The sequence below is a fragment of the Lepidochelys kempii genome, chromosome 4, assembly GCF_965140285.1.
Source record: "Lepidochelys kempii isolate rLepKem1 chromosome 4, rLepKem1.hap1, whole genome shotgun sequence".
Classification (NCBI taxonomy): Eukaryota; Metazoa; Chordata; order Testudines; family Cheloniidae; genus Lepidochelys; species Lepidochelys kempii.
In genome coordinates this window covers 25,835,281-25,857,378 of record NC_136383.1, presented here as the reverse complement: position 1 = coordinate 25,857,378, position 22,098 = coordinate 25,835,281, and the positions used below count along the sequence as shown (strand labels likewise).

At 42.5% G+C, this 22,098-nt stretch overlaps 1 protein-coding gene across 10 annotated transcripts in view; it reads left to right on the top strand.

Moving 5' to 3' along the window:
• The window catches only part of STPG2 (sperm tail PG-rich repeat containing 2), a 407,840-nt gene that overhangs the window by 26,372 nt on the left and 359,370 nt on the right, over window positions 1-22,098 (top strand). For 9 of the 10 annotated variants that reach the window (XM_073340745.1, XM_073340746.2, XM_073340744.2 and 6 more), the window contains 2 exons: window positions 5,090-5,205; window positions 14,709-14,820. The exons of the other annotated variant lie outside the window; for it this stretch is intronic. In XM_073340745.1, the coding sequence (XP_073196846.1) occupies window positions 5,090-5,205; window positions 14,709-14,820 (228 nt within the window). The remainder of the gene's footprint in view (window positions 1-5,089; window positions 5,206-14,708; window positions 14,821-22,098) is intronic. 10 annotated transcript variants of the gene reach the window in all.

Below are 22,098 nucleotides of genomic sequence, written 5' to 3'. Positions count from 1 at the left end.
CGGTAGAATGTCTGTGCCTAATTGGGTAAAGAATGTGAGCGAAGCCAAACGGCAAAAATTAAGATGTTTGTACACTAATGCGAGGAGCCTAGGTAACAAAATGGAGGAACTAGAGCTACTGGTGTAGGAAGTGACACCAGATATGATAGGGATAACAGAAACATGGTGGACTAGTTGTCATGACTGGACTACAGGTATTGAAGGGTAGGTGCTATTTAGGAAAGACAGAAATAAAGGCAAAGGAAGTGGAGTAGCATCGTATATCAATGATGAGGTAGACTGTAAAGAAATAAGAAGTGATGGACTGGATAAGACAGAGTCTGTCTGGGCAAAAACCACACTGGGGAAAAAAGCTATGAGAGCCTGCCCTGGGATAGTGCTTGGGGTGTGCTATGGATCGCCAGGATCCGATGTGGATATGGATAGAGATCTCTTTAATGTTTTTAAAGAAGTAAATACTAATGGGAATTGTGTGATCATGGGAGACTTTAACTTCCCAGATATAGACTGGAGGACAAGTGCTAGTAATAATAATAGGGCTCAGATTTTCCTGGATGCAGTAGCTGATGGATTCCTTCACCAAGTAGTTGCTGAACTGACAAGAGAGGATGCCATTTTAGATTTGGTTTTGGTGAGCAGTGAGGCCCTCATAGAAGAAGTGATTGTAGAGGACAACCTTGGTTCGAGCAATCATGAGCTAATTCAGTTCAAACTAAATGGAAGGATAAACAAAAATAGATCTGTGACTAGGGTTTTTGATTTCAAAAAGGCTAATTTTAAAAAATTAAGGAAATTAGGGAAGTGGATTGGATTGAAAAACTTGTGGATCTAAAGGCGGAGGAAGCCTGGAATTACTTCAAATCAAAGTTGCAGAAATTATCAGAAGCCTGCATCCCAAGAAAGGGAAAAAAAATCATAGGCGAGTTGTAGACCAAGCTGGATGAGCAAGCATCTCAGAGAGGTGACTAAGAAAAAGCAGAAAGCCTACAAGGAGTGGAAGATGGGAGGGATTAGCAAGGAAAGCTACCTCACTGAAGTCAGAACATGTAGGGATAAAGTGAGAAAGGCCAAAAGCCATTGTGACAAAGCTCTGTCCTTGCCTCCGTGGGTCCCACGTTTCCTGGCGGATTTCGCTAGCCTCAGAGGCTCACCGTGACCTTGCGCGTAACCCTTCTCTCTCTAGAGACAAGGGTCACAGTCTACTGAGCCATTTTCATCATAAGCCAGCGAGGGAGATAAGGAGAAGTTATCCTTCCTTGCACAGTCTCTGTTGTCTCCCAGTCTCAGTGATTAATCAGGGGGCAAAGGTGGTGGTGGGGAGCCTGGGCCCACCTTCTACTCCGGGCTCCAGTCCAGGGACCCTAATAGTATCAGCTATGGTAGCTGACCTTTTAGAAACATGACATGTACAATTCCCTGGGCTACTTCCCTCACAGCAGCCCTCACTTCCTCAAGCTCCGCTTCACCCTTACCTCAGGGCCTCCTTCCTTGTGCCTGATATGGTGTGTACTACTCAGCCTCTCCACCAGCACAACTTCCTCCCACAGCTCCTGACATGCACAGCCACGTGACTAAGTGGGAGGCTTTTAACTAGTTTCAGCCAGCCCCTGTTTGGCTTCAGGTGTCCCAATCAACCTAGCCTTTTCCCTACCTTCTGGAAAGTTCTCAATTGGCCCCAGGTGTCTTAACTGACCTGGAGCAGCTGCCATTTCACTTATCCTGGTACCAGGGATTTGTTTAGCCTGGAGCTAATATATCTATCTCCCACTACTTTTCTATAGCCATCTGGCCTTGCCCCATCACACCATGTAGAGTTGGATCTTGCAAAGGGAATTAAAAGCAACAGTAAAAGGTTTTATAGCCATATAAATAAGAAGAGAACAAAGAAAGAAGAAGTGGGACTGCTTAACAATGAGGATGGAGTGGAGGTTAAGGATAATCTAGGCATGGCTCAATATCTAAACAAATACTTTGCCTCAGTCTTTAACGAGGCTAATGAGGAGCTTAGGGATAATGGTAGGACGACAAATGGGAATGAGGATATGGAGGTAGATATTACCACATCCGAGGTAGAAGCCAAACTCGAACAGCTTAATGGGACTAAATCAGGAGTCCCGGATAATCTTCATCCAAGAATATTAAAGGAACTGGCACATGAAATTGCAAGCCCGTTAGGAAGAATTTTTAATGAATCTGTAAACTCAGGAGTTGTAACGTATGACTGGAGAATTGCTAATATAGTTCCTATTTTTAAGAAAGGTAAAAAAAGCGACCTGGGTAACTACAGGCCTGTTAGTTTGATATCTGTAGTATGCAAGGTCTTGGAAAAAATTTTGAAGGAGTAAGTAGTTAAGGACATTGAGGTCAATGGTAATTGGGACAAAATACAACATGGTTTTACAAAAGGTAGATCGTATCAAACCAACCTGATCTCCTTTGAGAAGGTAACAGATTTTTTAGACAAAGGGAACACAGTAGATCTAAATTACCTCGATTTCAGTAAGGCATTTGATATGGTTCCACATGGAGAATTATTAGCTAAATTGGAGAAGATGGGGGTCAATATGAAAATTGAAAAGTGGATAAGGAACTGGTTAAAGGGGAGACTACAGCGGGTCACACTGAAAGGTGAACAGTCAGGCTGGAAGGAGGTTCCTAGTGGAGTTCCTCAAGGATTGGTTTTGGGACCAATCTTATTTAATCTTTTTATTACTGACCTTGGCACAAAAAGCAGGAGTGTGCTAATAAAGTTTGCGGACGACACAAAGCTGGGAGGTATTGCCAATACAGAGAAGGACCAGGATATCATACAGGAAGATCTGGATGACCTTGTAAACTGGAGTAATAGTAATAGGATGAAATTTAATAGTGAAAAGTGCGAGGTCATGCATTTAGGGATTAATAACAAGAATTTTAGTTATAAGCTGGGGACGCATCAATTAGAAGTAACGGAGGAGGAGAAGGACCTTGGAGTATTGATTGATCATAGGATGACTATGAGCTGCCAATGTGATATGGCCGTGAAAAAAGCTAATGCGGTCTTGGGGTGCATCAGGCAAGGTATTTCCAGTAGAGATAAGGAGGTTTTAGTACCGTTATACAAGGCACTGGTGAGACCTCACCTGGAATACTGTGTGCAGTTCTGGTCTCCCATGTTTAAGAAGGATGAATTCAAACTAGAACAGGTACAGAGAAGGGCTACTAGGATGATCCGAGGAATGGAAAACCTGTCTTATGAAAGGCGGACTCAATGACTTGTTTAGCCTAACAAAAAGAAGGCTGAGAGGAGATATGATTGCTATCTATAAATATATCAGAGGGATAAATACCATGGATGGAGAAGAATTATTTAAGCTCAGTACCAATGAGGACACAAGAATAAATGGGTATAAACTAGCCATCAGGAAGTTTAGACTTGAAATTAGATTAAGGTTTCTAACCATCAGAGGAGTGAAGTTCTGGAACAGCCTTCCAAGGCAAGCAGTGGGGGCAAACGACATATCTGGCTTCAAGACAAAGCTTGATAAGTTTATGGGGGAGATGATCTGATGGGATAGCCTAATTTTGGCAATTAATTGATCTTCAACTACTAGCGGTAGATATGCCCAGTGGCTTGTGATGGATGTTAGATGAGGTGGGATCTGAGTTACTACAGAGAATTCTTTTTTGGATTTCTGGCTGGTGAATCTTGCCCACATGCTCAGGGTTTAGCTGATCGCCATATTTGGGGTCAGGAAGGAATTTTCCTCCAGGGCAGATTGGCAGAGGCCCTGGGGGTTTTTCGCCTTCCTCTGCAGCGTGGAGCACGGGTCACTTGCTGGAGGATTCTCTGCACCTTGAAGTCTTTAAATCACGATTTGAGGACTTCAATAGCTCAGACATAAGTTAAGGGTTTGTTACAGGGGTTGGTGGGTGAGATTCTGTGACCTGCGTTGTGCAGGAGGTCATACTAGATGATCATAATGGTCCCTTCTGACCTTAAAGTCTATGATTCTATGCATTTGACTGCTAGAGTGATGAGTGTGTGGCTGCCATAAACATGGTATAATTGGACAGATAATGGATGAGTGGCATGGAGGGGCTAAAGGTTATTACTTGATGCAGAATGCTGCATCTAAGTTTTGGCATATTTGTTCTTTTTGTATTTTGTGTTATATGGGGTTATTAGTCCATATATTTTGGAGGGGAACTGCTAATGGGCACCTGCTTTTTCACATCAATTATGGGTGTGTCTCTGAGAAAGCTACAGACTGTTTACCTGATGTGACAAGGTCTGACTAGGGAACTATTCTGTATGTGAAAGCTAAAATGAGGGCACTAACTTTAGTAAATACAGAAATATGTATGGTCATTTTAGGAGAGATGTGAATTAAGAAATACTACTTGAAGATTTATCTATGTGCACTAGAGCACATAGGGAAACTGAATTTTGGTTCCTCAGAAATGTTTTTCTCCCAATTTGGGGTGAAAAGCCAAAATCTCAAAGATGATCATGGTACTGAGATTCCACAACATTCCACCAAAACATGAACTGTGCAAACTGGGATTTCTGGCTGCCCCCCAAATGAGAGTCTGGTCAGTTTCATACCAGCTATTAAGGATTGAAACTGATAGGAATTATGTCAAATTCAGTCCTCACTTCTGCAGTCTCCAGCTCCATGGCAGTCAGCCTGGTAGCCTGCTGGGCATCCAGGGAGCCTGGGAAGCTTTGGGTCCTTAGTAGCCCACCTGGTGAGCAGAAGGGGAGCTGGCGCTCCCAAGCTGTGAGGCTTCTGGTTTAGCAGGGTGCTGAGAAGCCAGGTGGGCAAGCAGGCAGGAAACGTCCGTGGGGTCCATCAGAAGTTTGGTTGTAATGGAACTGCTTCCACAAAATGTTTGTTTTTGATAAGTTGGCAGATTTCTACAAAAACAAGTTTTTCTGGAATTTTTATGATCAGCTCTGATGTACACAAACCAAGATGCAGTGTAATAACCCTTGAATCACACTTGGGAAACAGATCTGTCTATATTTTTAAGTTATGTATGTTAGAGACCTGGGGTAGAAAATTTGGCTCACAATCTGTAAAATGTCTTTATCTTTATTTTTCAGAATGGTACTTATTCTGCCATGAAGTATAAAGGAGTACATTTTGGTAATTTAACAGGAAAACGTAGTGAATTTAAGGCTCAAGCAGGGCCTGGACCTGGGGAGTATGATATAACTCAGTAAGTAACAATATGCCATTTTTATTTATGTCTATTAATTTCAAAAAGAGGTAGTTTTCAAATTAATTTCAATGACATAATTATTTAATTTGACTTGTATTATACAAAAGAATTGGTTATCCATCCCAAGCCAGTAATTACTGAGAATTGAAGGGCACAGTTTAAAGTATGGAAATGCACAGTTAAGATTGCCAAACAATGCCACATACCCAGACAATTCCACTTATTTACTTCAGAACGTCACATTAAGAATGATCTATGTTGTTTATTGTCTAGGAACAATGAAAATAAAATTTAAAAAGTTTGTTTTAGTGACAAGCAGGATAGTCAGTGATTGCAAAAGTATAAACTTCCTTCAGAAACTCTTGTGTGCTATGACTAAAAGTTGAATTCTAAACAATAGGAAATGTGCACACCATAGAACAATGGATGAGAAATATATTACAGTGATACTCATGCCTGGCTAGTGTAATATGTCAGTAGCCATGTTCAGAGCAGGGTAAAGATTCTTTCAGTCTTACTCCACTTATTAGCTTGTCACTAACTTCCTAATCTGCTATATAAGGAACCCTGTTCTTTAAATTTATTATGATATTTAAAAAATGAATTTGTGCCTGCTCCTTTACTGTGTTGTGACTGAGAAACTGCTTAAGTCCTTTATCTCCTGGCATATGAAAAAGAAAGTTTGTACATTAGCCCTTAATTTAAAAATGACTTTCAATGGTATTTAGGTGCCTAACCTGCATAGGCACTTCTGTAAATCCCATTTGGTGCCTATATGCATCTTTAGATATCTAAATACATTTGTAAATCTGGCCCTAAGTGCCTAAATCAATTTTGAAAATGGGACTAAGTATATGTCTATGCTACAGGGGCACAGCTATGGTGTTGCAGCTCTACCACAGTACCACTCTAGTGCAGACGCTTCCTACATTAATGGAAGGGACTTTCCATCAGTGTAGTTAATTCTCTTCTCTGAGGGGCTGTAACTAGGTCACTGGAAGAATTAATCTGCTGATGTAGCTATATCTACACCAGAAATTAAGTGGACCGAAGTACATTGCACAGAGTGTAGACCATGCTGTAGGCTCCTAAGTCTCTTAGCCCTGGTGTCCACTACAAGTTTAGGTCGAATTTAGCAGCGTTAGAGCAATGTAACTCTGCACCCATCCACACAACAAAGCCATTTTTGTCGACTTAAAGGGCTCTTAAAATCGATTTCTGTACTCCTCCCTGACGAGGGGTTTAGTGCTGAAATCAACATCACCGGGTCGAATTTGGGGTAGTGTGGACGCAATTCAACAGTTTTGGCCTCCGATATTGCTCCATTGTGACTGCTCTGGACAGCACTTCCAACTCAGATGCACTAGCCAGGTACACAGGAAAAACACCAGGAACTTTTGAATTTCATTTCCTGTTTGGCCAGTGTGGTGAGCTCATCAGCAGAGGTGACCATGCAGTCCCAGAATCATAAAAGAGCTCCAGCATGGACCCAACAGGAGGTACTGGATCTGATTGCTGTATGGGGAGATGAATCCATGCTATCAGAACTCCGTTCCAAAAGAGGTTATATTTGAAAAAATCTCCAAGGGCATGATGGATAGAGGCTATAGCAGGGACCTGCAGCAGTGCCGCATGAAAATTAAGGAGCTTAGGCAAGGCTACCAAAGAGGCAAACGGCTGCTCTGGGTCAGAGTCCCAGACATGCCACTTCTATAATGAGCTGCATGCAATTCTCGGGGGTTCCTCTACCACTACCCCACCCCTGTCCATGGACACCTGCAAGGGGGGATGAGGATTTTGGGGTGAGGAAGATGAGGAGGAGGAGGAGTATAGTGCACAACAGGCAAGTGGAGAAACCATTCTCCCTGACAGCCAGGAACTGTTTATCACCCTGGAGCCAATACCCTCCCAAGGCTGGCTTCCAGACCATAAAGCTGGAGAAGGCACCTCTGGTGAGTGTACCTTTGTAAATATAATACATGGTTTAAAAACAAGCATGTTTAATGATTAATTTGCCCTGAAGACTTGGGATGCATTCGCGGCCAGTACAGCTACTGGAAAAGTCTGTTAATGTGTCTGGGAATGGAGCAGAAATCCTCCAGGGACATTATTAAGGGGACATTCAGAGGTACTGTTCCTGCTGGGCTGTTTGCCTGTGGCTGAAAAGAAATCATCCCCACTTTTAGCCACACGGTGTTGGGGGAAGCCTGTTCATGCTGAACTATTCGTGTTTGGCTGCTAGGGATCTTCCCTGATACTAGTCACGTGGTGGGAGGAGGGGTGAAGCTATCATCCCAGAGAATTGGGTGTGTGTGTGTGAGGGGGTTAGTTGGGTTTGTGCTGCACATTAACCCGAAAACCGTAGCTCCTCCTTTTAAATGGCCAACCCAACGGGTGCTTGGTATGGGAAAGGAGGGCGCTGCTGTTTGAAACCATTCCCACATGTTGTGAAGATTGAAGAAGCCAAAAGACTGTGGCTTACCATGGCTGCCTGCAAGCTGAATTTGGTTGCCTGGCCCTGTGTGTGTGATCTCTCACACTAAACTGGCAGGCCCTCAATATAAGAGGCAAAATGCGAACTTGTACTGAAAGCACATGTGCTATGTAATGTTAACAGCTTGGTTCACCATGAAAGGGTCCACCCGTTGTTCTCTAAAATGTGTCTTTTTAAATTTAATAAGATGATAAAGTAAAAAGAAAACGGTACAGAGTTTAAGCATAGAAGTTTCTGGTTATCAGGGAATAAGGTACAGATTATCAAGGGGTGCGAAATTCAGTTTAGGAACGGATGGCGTAAGGAATACATAATCGGCAATCTCCCCGATTGGGGGTAAAAGTTTAACGGGTCAAAGTACAGACATTGAGATATGGGGGTATGTTGTTCATATAATGACTATGTTCAGGTGTGGAGTTTAATGAGTGGATACGATGATGAGGATGGATTTACCCTCATTTGGTGGGATTTAATGTTCAGTGAGTTTATGGTTCCAGTTCATATGGTCCAATGGAAAAAGTCTCTCAGTCCCTTTCTCATAGTTGATGCACGATGTCGTACTGGCTCACACCTCCTGTTACTGTTGGTGGCCGGTGATGTGTTCAATGTAGATGTCCCTGGACCATCGGGTGGTGTCCGAGACCATGAGGTGCTGCATGAGCCGTGCGTAGCATTGACTGATCCCACAGGTCCGCAGCACATGCTCGTTGCAGGGGTCCCAAGCGCCCAGGGCTCCGACAATTAGGGCTTCCATCTGCACGTCGTAGCCCTTCGCTCTCAGGGTGTCGGCCAGGGGGGCGTATTTTTCCAGCTTACGAGCTCGGGCTTCGCGGAAGGCTAGGGTCCTGTTCTCAAAGGAGACCATGACATTGACGAGGATGATCTTTTTTTGGGCCTCGTCGGTGACTACCATGTCAGGTCGCAACTGGCTGTCAGTACCTGGGATGGCGCAGTTCACGGTGACCTCCCCCAGGCGCGGTGCGATGGCTTTCACCAGGCAGTTCTGGATGGCATTGTGGTGCAGCTGCCAGGCTCTGGAGTGGGGCTTGCAGCTGCACAGGAGGTGGGGCAGGGTCTCATTGGAGTAGCCGCACTTCCCACAATGCTTGTCTCGGTTCCCGTGGCGGATGGCTCCGTTGAGCGGGATGCAGTTGAGCCGGGCACGGATGAACTGCCAGTCGGTGAAATGGGTGAAGCCGCCCCTGGTGAGGAAGTTGTTGCTGGCGTCCCACTTGCTGGTCCCACTGCTCGAAGGCTTTACCCTGTTCTGGTTTACGCTTCAGGGTTTCCATGTACAGTGAGTGGATGGCTGCCTTCAGGGTCCTCTCCAGCATGCCCCTGGTGCTTGGGGTGATGATGTTGTTGTCGTTGGACCTGATCTGCGGTACCAGGACACCCAGCTCCTGGTGCTCCTCGCACCACTCCCAGCGACAGCCGATGCGCTTCCCCAGATGATGCGTGGCATTGCGAGCGTGGGACCACAGTGAAGCGATGTTGCGTCCATCCCGTCTGAATTCGCCATCCAGGTAACCGCTCAGGAAGGTGGTGGTGTCTTGGTTGGAGGGGGCTCTGCCGATCCGCTTCTTTGTTGCGTCATGGAGGGCATTTGCTGCGATGTTCCTTACTGTCAAGGTTCCTCCCCCACTCTGAACTCTAGGGTACAGATGTGGGGACCTGCACGAAAACCTCCTAAGCTTACTTTCACCAGCTTAGGTTAAAACTTCCCCAAGGTACAAATTAATTTTGTCCTTTGTCCCTGGATCTCCACTGCCACCACCAAACTCTAACTGGGTTTACTGGGAAACGTAGTTTGGACACGTCTTTCCCCCCAAAATCCTCCTAACCCTTGCACCCCACTTCCTGGGGAAGGTTTGGTAAAAATCCTCACCAATTTGCATAGGTGACCACAGACCCAAACCCTTGGATCTGAGAACAATGAAAAAGCATTCAATTTTCTTGCAAGAAGACTTTTAATAGAAGTAAAGAAATCACCTCTGTAAAATCAGGATGGTGGATACCTTACAGGGTAATTAGATTCAAAACATAGATAATCCCTCTAGGCAAAACCTTAAGTTACAAAAAGGACACACAGACAGGAATAGTCATTCTATTCAGCACAGTTCTTTTCTCAGCCATTTAAAGAAATCATAATCTAACACATACCTAGCTAGATTACTTACTAAAGTTCTAAGACTCCATTCCCGGTCTATCCCCAGCAAAAGTAGCACACAGACAGACACAGACCCTTTGTTTCTCTCCCTCCTCCCAGCTTTTGAAAGTATCTTGTCTCCTCATTGGTCATTTTGGTCAGGTGCCAGCGAGGTTACCTTTAGCTTCTTAACCCTTTACAGGTGAGAGGATTTTTCCTCTGGCCAGGATGGATTTTAAAGGGGTTTACCCTTCCCTTTATATTTATGACACTTACAATGGCGTTGGGACACATCAGCAGGCAGAAGGCGTGGGTGATCACCACGATGTGACACAGGTCGCCCATGCAGGCCCATTGGCACCACCATGCCTGTGGCCAATGTAGACCAGCTCATTGCTGGCTCTCTGCGGAAGGAACAGCCACTTCTTCACCAGCTGCCGGACAATCTTGTCTGCCTTGTTGAGGGGTACCTCCGCCACAGCGGATCCCCTTAGGATGAACGAGATGCAGGGGATCAGGAAGGTGTTCAGAGCATTTATCTTCTGTCATGGTGCTAGCAGGGAGGTGTCGATCTTGGCGGCGGAAACGGAAACCCGTCGGCGTGCCGAGGTACTGGTACGCCTGCCCCTTTGCCAGGGGGATGACGGGCTCGCCCTGGATCTGGAACCCTGTCATCTGCACCAAGTCTCTTTTGCTGCCGTCAATGTGGAGAGTTGCACACTTCTTTGCATTGAAGCGGAGCCCCATCCAATTGGCAGCTCGACTGGTGGCATCTAGCATACGTTTGAGGTTCCCTGGGTCATCTGCAGTCAGGACCAGGTCATCCACGTAAGCCAGAATGCTCACCCTCTCACCGTGGAGGTTGAAGCCATCTGTGCCATTGGAGATCGCTCGCAGCAACGGCTCCATGGCGAGGTTAAAGATGATGGGGCTGAGGGGACAGCCCTGCTTAATTCCGCTCCGGATTGGGATCTCGGCGGTTTCCCCTTTGACCGAGCGAATGGTGGTGATGCATCCCTCATACACCTCTCGGATTACACGAAGGAAGTTCTCTGGCACTACTCTCCTTTTTTTTTTCCTCCCGCAGCTGCAAATATTTCAACACTCCCCCTATCATCTCTGTCCCAGAGGCTAGTGAAGATAAGAAGGTGAAAAAAACGCACTCGTGATGAAATGTTCTCTGAGCTCATGCAGTCCTCCCGCACTGAAAGAGCTCAGCAGAATGCGTGGAGGCAAACAATGGCAAAGTCCAGGAAAGCGTTAAATGAATGCGATGAGAGGAGCATGATGAGAGGAGGCAGGATGGAATGCTGAGGCTAATGGGGGAGCAAACTGACATGCTCCGGTGTGTGGTGGAGCTGCAGGAAAGGCAGCAGGAGCACAGACCTCTGCTGCAACCCATGTGTAACCGCCTGCCCTCCTCTCCAAGACGCCCAAGAACGCCCAAGACGTGGGTTGGGGGGTGGGGCTCCAGGCACCCAACCACTCCACCCCAGAGGAGTGCCCAAGCAACAGAAGGCTGGCATTCTATAAGTTTTGAAGTGCAGTGTGGCCTTGTCCTTCCCTCATCCACCACCCCACCTGGTGCTTCTCTCCTCCCCGACCCTTCCTGGGCTACCTTGACAGTTATCCCCCTATTTGTGTGATGAATTAATAAAGAATGCATGATTTTGAAACAACAATGACTTTATTGCCTCTGCAAGTGGTGATCGAAGGGGGGAGGGCAGTTGGCTTACAGGGAAGTAGAGTGAACCAAGGGGGGGTGGGTTTTCATCAAGGAGAAACAAACAGAACTGTCACACTGTAGCCTGGCCAGTCATGAAACTGGTTTTCAAAGCTTCCCTGATACGCAGCACGCCCTGCTGTGCTCTTCTAATTGCCCTGGTGTCTGGCTGCACATAGTCAGCAGCCAGGTGATTTGCCTCAACCTCCCACCCCACCATAAACGTCTCCCCCTTACTCTCACAGATATTGTGGGCGCACAGCAAGCAGCAATAACAATGAGAATATTGGTTTTGCTGAGGTCTAACTGAGTCAGTAAACTGCGCCAGCGCACTTTTAAAGGTCCAAATGCACATTCTAGCACCATTCTGCACTTGCTCAGCGTATAGTTGACTAGCTCCTGACTACTGTCCAGGGAGCCTGTGTATGGCTTCATGAGCCAGGGCATTAAGGGGTAGGCTGGGTCCCCAAGGATAACTATTGGCATTTCATCATCCCCAACAGTTATTTTCTGGTCTGGGAAGTAAGTCCTTTCCTGCAGCTGTTCAAACAGACCAGAGTTCCTGAAGATGCGAGCGTCATGTACCTTTCCCGGCCATCCCACTTTGGTGGTGGTGAAACGTCCCTTGTGATCCACCAGTTCTTGCAGCACCATTGAAAAATACCCCTTGCGGTTTACGTACTGGCTGCCCAGGTGGTCTGGTCCCAAGACAGGGATATGCGTTCTGTCTATTGCCCCACCACAGTTAGGGAATCCCATTGCAGCAAAGCCATCCACTATGACCTGCACATTTCCCAGAGTTACCCTTGATAGCAGCAGTTCAGTGATTGCATTGGCTACTTGGATCACATCAGATTTGCCCGCTCCAAATTGATTCCCGACTGACCAGTAGCTGTCTGGCTTTGCGAGCTTCCAGAGGGCTATCACCACTCGCTTGTGAACTGTGAGGGCTGCTTTCATCTTGGTATTCTTGTGCTTTAGGGCAGGGGAAAGCAAGTCACAAAGTTCCTTGAAAGTGCCCTTACGCATGCGAAAGTTTTGCAGCCACTGGGAATCATCCCAGACCTGCAACGCTATTCAGTCCCACCAGTCTGTGCTTGTTTCCTGGGCCCAGAATCGATGTTCCACGGCATGAGCCTGCCCCATTGCCACCAGGATGTCCAAATTACCGGGGCCCGTACTTTGAGAGAAGTCTGTGTCCATGTCCTCATCACTCTCGTCATTGCGCTGCTGTTGCCTCCTCGCCTGCTTTTGCAGGTTCTGGTTCTGAACATACTGCAGGATAATGCCAAGGTGTTTACAATGCTCATAACTGCCGCTATGATCTGAGCGGGCTCCATGCTTGCCGTGGTATGGCATCTGCAGGAGAGCAGAGTTGCAGCGGAAGCGGTGGCTGACAACGGATGCCACAAGAATAGATATTTATAGAGAACAACGAGAGGATCTGCAAGGTGGATTCAGGAGAGCAGAGTTGTAGCGGAAGCGGTGGAGGATGATGGTTAGCACCGCGCACATTTCCTGAGGAAGAACACACGTACCCGGAAGCCCGTGACAGACAGCATGGAGAAATTCGCTATTGAGACAATAGCAGCGGAGCAGAGTTGCAGAGGAAGTGGTGGATGACTACGGTTAGCAGTCCTACTACACCATCTGCTGAAAGCAGTATGGCATCCGCATGGAAAAAAGGCGTGAAACGATTGTCTGCCATTGCTTTCATGGAGGGAGGGGCAATTGATGACATGTACCCAAATCCACCCACAACAATATTTTTGCCCCATCAGGCATTGGCAGCTTAACCCAGAATTCCAGGCTGCGGGAACTGTGGGATAGCTACCTACAGTGCTCTGCTCCGTAAGTTGACGCTAGCCATGGTAGTGAGGATGCACTCTGCTGACTTAATGTCCTTTGTGTGGACACACACAATCGACTGTGTAAAATCAATTTCTAAAAATCGACTTCTGTAATATCGACCTAATTTCGTAGTGTAGACATACCCTTAGACACTTGATCTTTTTTCTTTTTTAACCCTCTATCTGGTACTTATAGGGCAGAAACTAACCTGAGATATGCATATTCAGTTCACATTGAAGTCAGTCAGTATTTATGGATGGGCTTTGAGGGCAGAATTTGTCTGAGTGGTCTAATGTTTATCTTTTTCTGCAGGTAGGCTTAAGTTTTAATTTTATAAAGAGTGAACTTTAATGCGTGATGGGCTTAAGCATGTACTTCATTGTTTTCTTGAATCGTGGCCTGTGTGTTTAGAATTTTAGAATGTACTTAAAATTAAACCTGTGCTTAAATGATCTGCTGAATAAGGGCCAGGTAATAATATCTGCCATAGAATTTTCAGTTTTAAGACTGATGCTTGATGAAATGGTGAATTGATTAGGAAGTGGTAGAGATTAATATTTACAGCTAATTTTAACATTCCTTAGCTACAGGTTGATTGGTGTTAATCTGCTAGTCAAGTATCTATCATGATTTAATCATTTTCCAGCCTTCTGTAGGCCTCTTGGAATGCCAGGCAAGAGGATGACATTTTAAGTAACCAATAGAAATAATTTTATCTTTTTTAAGTGCCTTTCCTTGAAATCTGTGCCTCTCTATATTTAAATTATAAAGCGGTTCTCTTCTGAGCATTGCTACTATTAAAATACTGAGAGGCTTTTGAATTTTAATGAGTTTGTGCTATAAAGAGGCAGATCTTGTCAGGTTACAGTATTAAATCTCCAGTTAAAGTAAGAACCTTATAAGTCACTTGAGGCTTTGTTTTTCAATGTACATATATCTCATAGGACAGAAACCCTAACTTGTCTGGCCTTTGATTTTTAGCTTTTTCTCCTTTGCATTGTTGTTCGACTCAACCGGTGATAATTACTACATAGTTTTGAATATGAAAAAGTAACAAACCAAAATTAGTGAAATATGATTTGTGTGGGTTCTGCAGGTTTACAGTGTAATTGTACCATATGTTTATACACTCCCATTCGTGAGTAATCCTGGCTTTCATTAAATATTACAAACAGCAGCTGTTTGTTTTATAGTCAAAGGACAAAAGGCTTTCACTATGCGTATTTACATGTTCAGGCATTTAAAACTGAAGACTCATAAATCTCTCTTTAAACTTTCTAAAGGGAAAGTGCACTGCATTATGAGAATGTCAACATCAAAAAGGAAGACAAGAAAAAATATGAACCCTACGTCCCACGGTATCATGAAGTAATAGTATTACAGGAAGAAAAGAAGGTAATGCCAGTTCAGCTATTTACTAGTCTATAACAAATAATTTATTGTGGGATTGAAACCCTGGGATTTGAAGATTGTATAGACAGAATGAACAAAGAGATTGTAATTTATATTGAAATATGAAAGAAGACTTTCTTGATGAAAAATCAGTAGCCTGTTCATTGAGCTTTTAGCTCTCACATTTGATTTCTTCCTTTTGCCTTTTCTTAAAAGTTGCCTTACAGCAGGCAAAATATTTTATTTGAAGGGACACAAGCTTTTTGTTCTTATTGCTAAAAATAATGAAAGGGAAAATATGTTTAAACTGATCTTTTTTGGAATGGGATGGCAAACCTTAAATTAGATGATTAGTAATCATTACTCATCTTAGAAGTCAGCAAGATCCACTAAATATACTTGCACTTTAAAATAAATTTAGAAGGTTAATTAGAAAAATACCTTTTGTTATTCTTTTGGCTTTCTTTGAAATGTTTTTGAAGTTAATACATAGAATTTTGTAAATCTTTTGTTTTGCATTGCAGAATATTTGAGCCCTTAGAGATGCATGTGGAAAGAAAAAAGGAAAGTTGAACTAAAACCAATTATATTAATTTTAACTGTTTATTCTTAGAATCACAGAATTGGAGGGGGCTTTGAGAGGTCAACTAGTCCAGTCCTCTACACTCAAGGCAGAACTAAATATTATCTAGACCATCCCTGACAGGTGTTTGTCCAACCTGCTCTTAAAAGTCTCCAATGATGGAGATTCCACAGAGTCCCTAGACTATTTATTCCAGTGCTTAACCACTCTGACAGGAAGTTTTTCCTAATGTCCAATCTAAACTGCCCTTGCTGCAATTTAAGCCCATTGCTTCTTCTCCTATCCTCAGAGGTTAAGAACAACAATTTTTCTCCCTCCTCCTTGTAACAACCTTTTATGTATTTGAAAACTGTTGTCATGTCCCCTCTCTTTTCCAGACTAAACAATCTTCCCTCATAGGTCATGTTTTCTAGACCTTTAATCATTTCTATTGCTCTTCTCTAGACTTGATGCAATTTGTCCACATCTTTCCTGAAATATGGTGCCCAGAAGTGGACACAATACTCCAGTTGAGGCCTAATCAGCACCGAGTAGAGTGGAAGAATTACTTCTTGTGTCTTGCTTACTATACGCCTGATAATGCATCCTAGAATGATGTTTGCTTTTTTTTGCCACAGCATTACATTGACTCTCATTTAGCTTGTGATCCAGTATGACCCCCGGATCCCTTTCCACAGTACTCATACCTAGGCAGTCATTTCCCATTTTGTATGTGTGCAACTGATTGTTCCTTCCTAAGTGGAGTACTTTGCATTTGTCCTTATTGAATTTCATCCTGTTTACTTCAGACCATTTCTCCAGTTTGTCCAGATCATTTTGAATTTTAATCCTATCCTCCAAAGCGCTTGCAACCCCTTCCAGCTTCATATAATCTGCACACTTTATAAGTGTACTCTCTATTCCATTGTTTAAATAATTGATGAAGATATTGAACAGAACTGGACCCAGAACTGATCACTGAAAGACCCCACTCGATATGCACTTTCAGCATGACTGTGAACCACTGATAACTGTTCTCTGGGAATGATTTTCCAACCAGTTATGCACTCACCTTATAGTAGCTCCATCTAGGTTGTATTTCCCTTGTTTGTTTATGAGAAGGTCATGTGAGACAGTATCAAAAGCCTTACTAAAGTCAAGATATATCACATCTACCACTTCCCCCAATCCACAAGGCTTGTTACCCTGTTAAAGAAAGCTATCAGATTGGTTGACACGATTTGTTCTTGACAAATCCATGCTGACTCTTATTTATCACCTTATTATCTTCTAGGTGTTTGCAAATTGATTGCTTAATTATTTGCTCCATTATCTTTCCGGGTACAGAAATTAAGCTGACTGATCTGTAATTCCTCGGGTTGTCCTTATTTCCCTTTTTATAGATGGGCACTATATTTGCACTTTTCCAGTTTTTTGGAATGTCTCCCGTCTTCAATGACTTTTCAAAGATAATTGCTAATGGCTCAGATATCTCCTCAGTCAGTTCCTTGAGTATTCTAGGATGAATTTCATCAGGCCCTGGTGATTTGAAGACCTCTAACTTGTCTAAGGAATTTTTGACTTGTTCTTTCCCTATTTTAGACTCTGATCCTACCTTGGTAAAAGTTATTTGCTTTATTTCTAAATTTGCTTACACAGTGTGTTTATGCTTTCAGAGATCATTTTGAAAATTATAAATGCATTTTAGCATTGTGCTCATTTTTGAGTAGATGCATACTTATTAAGGAGACTTGCATATGTACTAGGTGCACCTAAACATTTTCTACTGTTTTTCAAATATTCGACTGGTTTGAGAAAGATTTCCTGTACAGATATAATAGGAAATAGCAATAGAACCAGTGAAAGCTTTCAAATGATAAAAAAAATTGTGTGCTCCCTATAAGTCTACTGATATGACCTAGTTTGTATAAAGAAAAGGAGGACCTGTGGCACCTTAGAGACTAAAAAATTTATCTGAGCATAAGCTTTCGTAAGCTACAGCTCACTTCATCGGATTGTATAGTTTGTATAGTTAGTCTAAGTTTGAGATTAGATTTATCATATATGAGGATAACACATATATACCATAAAGTCATTTTTTCCAGAGCTTTGGAAGAAGCTAGGATAATTGATCCTTATTGTAATCAATTATAACTATCCAGAACTGCGTTCTTTAGTGAAGCAAAACTCCCCTGGCAGACGTGCCAACCCTGTTTTTTTCTCCTTAAACTGTCAGTTTTCACTACCTTTGCACATATGTGGGAAAACCCTTAGTCTTCAGGGAAATCTCCCTCTGACTATCCTTTCCTATTCTCCCACCTTCAGGGGAAAGAGAGCCAATCAAAGCTGCTGAATGTGTGCATTATAAAGAACTCTGAAATAAATCCAGTAGATTCTGCAAAGATATTTGAGTTAGGATGCAATATAGGAACAATGGGGTTCATGTTAGGAAGGTTTGGGCACTAGAGGCACTTGGGTGGATTTTTATCGGAGAACACTTATTACGTGGAATAAAGTATCAAGATGATTAACAGGAGCAGTTGGTTTTTAAAAAAGAATGAAACAAATTGTGCTTTTATGCACATGAAAGGGTGGATGGAGTGAGGCTTTGCTAGTTTTTTTGTTAATGTCCAAGTAACATAAAATTATGTAGGGCTCTACTGTAGGGCGTCATAAGTTTGAAAATGTTTATACTTAGTTACAGTGCTGAGAGGGAAACAGTATTTTTAACCAGAAAACCTTTCAATTTAAGCCTCTTGCGATCAAGATTGCTTCGTTATTGTTCAATGGGATGCCATCTGTCCAATTTTTACCCAGATAGTCTGGTTTTTGGTTTTAGTTTTCGGGGACCCAGCAACCCTAAATGGCACCCAAACCAAAAGTCTGGTTACCGCAGGGCAGGGGGAAGCACTGGGTCATTAACCTGCGCCAGGCCCTGCTTAGTCGCAGCTGCCTCCTACCTGCAGGCAGACTCCTTGAGATGATCTGGGGGGAGATGGGGTGGGGCAATTGGGTCTGGGCCTTGTGGGAAGAGGCAAAGCAGGGGTGGGGCTTTGGGGGGAAGAGGTGGAGCAGGGGTGAGGTATTGGGGGTCCAGTTACCAGCAATTAGAAAGGTAGCAACCCTAATTGCACAGGGCCCCTTTGAGGTGTAAGTACAGGCATAAATCTGCAAAAGCCGTTTGCTATATCATCTTGAAGTAATGAGATCATGTTGCAAAGATCTGACTTACGTCAGGCCACAGTTTCTCATGTAGGATTGTCCCATGCTGTTTCTGAAGGGGAAGTTAATAACTTAGATCCTTATCCTGCAAACACTTATTCAAGTGTGTAATGTTAAGCACATACTTAAGTGTAAAAACTGGGCCTTAGTTCCCAGTTCAGTGGGACTTCATACAGGAGTAAGAGTATGTCTGGGTCAGAGCCCTTAGAAATCATGGATGGCTTTTATGATTTAGCAACTGCAAAGATCGTAAGAAAACAAATCCATGAAAGCTAAACTGAATCTCATGGAATGTTAGCTGTGGGAGAAAAATATTCTAGCATTGGGCCCCTTAGTGAAAGTGAGATCTGTAGATTGCTAAAACACTTCTGTTCAAATGACTGCTGTCATTGCTCTATAGTGTCTGAGTTGCCAATGGTAAACCATAGTCTCCTGCCTATTTTTTTTTTTTTGGCAGTTCTGAGGCAAAGGGAGTGGATAAGGGGAGCATAGGTGCTATAAGTGAATAGTCTTTATTTGTGCACTTCAGCCTGGGAGATTTTAGTGACTATATTCCAAAATTCCAAACTGAATTTATAAACATTTTGTATGTACGCTGGGGCATTACAGTAAAAAAAAATCTAGAAATAAGTACAAATTTTACCCATACAAATTGTATCCTAAAATACTCTATAGTATTTGAAAACATAAGATGATGGACAATATATATTTTAAATGACAGAAAATGGTGCTGTAAAGATATTGCATGATGAAAAGAGAGAAGTATAGAAAAATTTTCCAAATGTCAAGATTTGCAAAGAGGGCAGTTATTATACGAAAGGGGACAAAACATTTTTTTTTGCATGTGGATTGTCAGAGAGTTGTTAAAATTAAATCTTAGTCCTCTGTACACCGTAAAATTCGGAGGTCTGGCTTAGAGTTGCTGGACTCCCTCCATATATAAAGCAATGGTTGTTCTCATTTTGAAGCAAAATAGAAATGCTGTTCTCAAAAATTATGAATTTTAATGAAGATGTGGTTCTTGATATATGCCCTAAACCATCTGGAAGGAAGCACAGTTAGCATAAAATGGCAGCTTAGCTGAAATATTTTGAAAGCATTGTTACAAAATATAACTTGGACCATGATTGAACGATTAAACTACTGAATAACTTAGAGAACTATATATTTAGATTTTGGGTTTACCTAGTGGGAAAAAAAGCTGAACCAATGTTTCTTTTATTCAATATTAAACCATAGAGACCATAGCGATACTGTAAATTGAGTGAATTAAAGGGGATGCACTATCATTATCACTCTATCTGAATTACATGATTAAAAAAACCTCTTTGATGGTCTGACGCAGGGAGGCAAGTAGAGAATGGGATACTTAAACTATGAAGTCAGCAAATCCTAAATTTTCTGAATTTGAGCTCCATGATACAAGCATAGAGGAAGGAGCTAACAGGAATCAAGCAACCAATTTTGGTTGAAAATGTTGGAGTCTGCAAATTCAGTATCCTGCAAGGCTCCACATACTCCCTTCAGTAGAAGATCTATATTTTTTGGAATGGCCATTTGCTAGCTACTCACTTTCTATGCAAAATCAAGAAAAGGGAAATGAAAATAAATCAGGAGTCAGAAGCTGCAGGGGAATTAAGTGGAACATAACTAGAAAAGAACTCCATCATAAATATACCAAAACAGAAGGGAATGCTTAGTGATAGGCACCAATGGCTCTGTCCTGTGATCTTTTTGTCATGGAGGTGCCAGTTGTGGCTCCATACTCAAGATTGGATTGAGTTTTGCACACAAAGTAGCGATGCAGTTAATATGTGTAAAAGTAGAGCATTGCCTCCCCAAAATTATAGCATTTACTCTTTGAATACAGAATTAATGTTGTGAGAATTTATAAGTAAATCTGTTAAGTTAGGAATTAAAATTAATTTAAAAAGAGGGTCCTTAAAAATAACACCTTGTATCAAACCTTTTTGTGGTATATAATCTTAATAACAGAATGACAGACTCTTCAAACTTCATAAATATTAAAATTCATGGCAATCTTGTGTACAGATTGTATTTAATGAATTTTTTAGGGTTAATTGTCAGTTTCTCCCAGCAGAGGCAGAAGAAAAATGTTCTACTACAGAGACTTGCATGAAGAACTGTCCACTTTCAAAATAGTGGAGTATTCCGCTCAGTCTCATGACACCATAGGGAAACAACATCTTCCCTAAGGGTCCCTTGGCTTCCATATCCTTGGGAACAATAGGAAATGGTGTGGCCATCTTGAAAGAGACCAATCTTGTGAATTTCTTTTGAAGGAGATTTTAATTAACAGCCTCCACTGAGAGAGAAACCTTCAGTCATGAAAAATAATGGCAACCAATGACTATTTAAAATATTTATAATATTTATTTAACATATGTTTCATGCTATGGCAGTCTTGGATGATGACTCAGCACATGTTTGTTTTAAGAACACTTTCACAGCAGATTTGACAAAATGCAAAGAAGGTACCAATGTGAGATTTCTAACGATACATACAGCACTCACCCCAAGGTTTAAGAATCTGAAGTGCCTTCCAAAATCTGAGAGGGCCGAGGTGTGGAGAATGCTTATAGATGTCTTAAAAGAGTAATACTCAGATGCGGAAACTACAGAACCCAAAGCACCAAAAAAGAAAATCAACCTTCTCCTGGTGGTATCTGACTCAGATGATGAAAATGAACATGCGTCGGTCTGCTCTGCTTTGGATCGTTGTTGAGCAAAACCTGTCGTCAGCATGGAAGCATGTCCTCTGGAATGGTGGTTTAAGCAGGAAGGGACATATAAATCTTTAGTGCATTTGGCACGTAAATATCTTGCGACGCTGGCTACAATAGTGCCATGAGAATGTCTGTTCTCACTTTCAGGTGATGTAAACAAGAAGAGAGCAGCATTATCGCCTGCAAATTGTAAATAAACTTGTTTGTCTGAGCGATTGTCTAAAGTAGGACTGAATGGACTTGTAGACTCTAAAGTTTTATATTGTGTTTTTGTTACATAACTGCATTCAAAAAATAAATCTACATTTATAAGTTACTTGTTCATGATAAAGAGATTGCACTACAGTATGTGTATTAGGTAAATTGAAATATACTATCTTTTGTTTTTTACAGTGCAAATATTTGTGATCAAAAATATAAAGTGAGCACTGTACACTTTGTATTCTGTGTTGTAATTGAAATTAATATATTTTAAAATATAGAAAACATCCAAAAATATTTAAATAAATGATATTCTATAATTTAACCATGCAATTAGTTTTTTTAATCGCTTGACAGCCCTACTACAAAGTTAAGTCAACATAAGGCAGCTTATGTTGACCTAACTATGGAGGTGTATACACTGCAATGCTCCTCCTGCCGCTTTAACTCTCCTGCTACATCAAAATAAAAAAGGCATAGTGCTTAAGATGACGTAGTTAAAGTACACAGTTTCAGTGTAGACACTGCATTGCTTACGTTGCCCTAAGT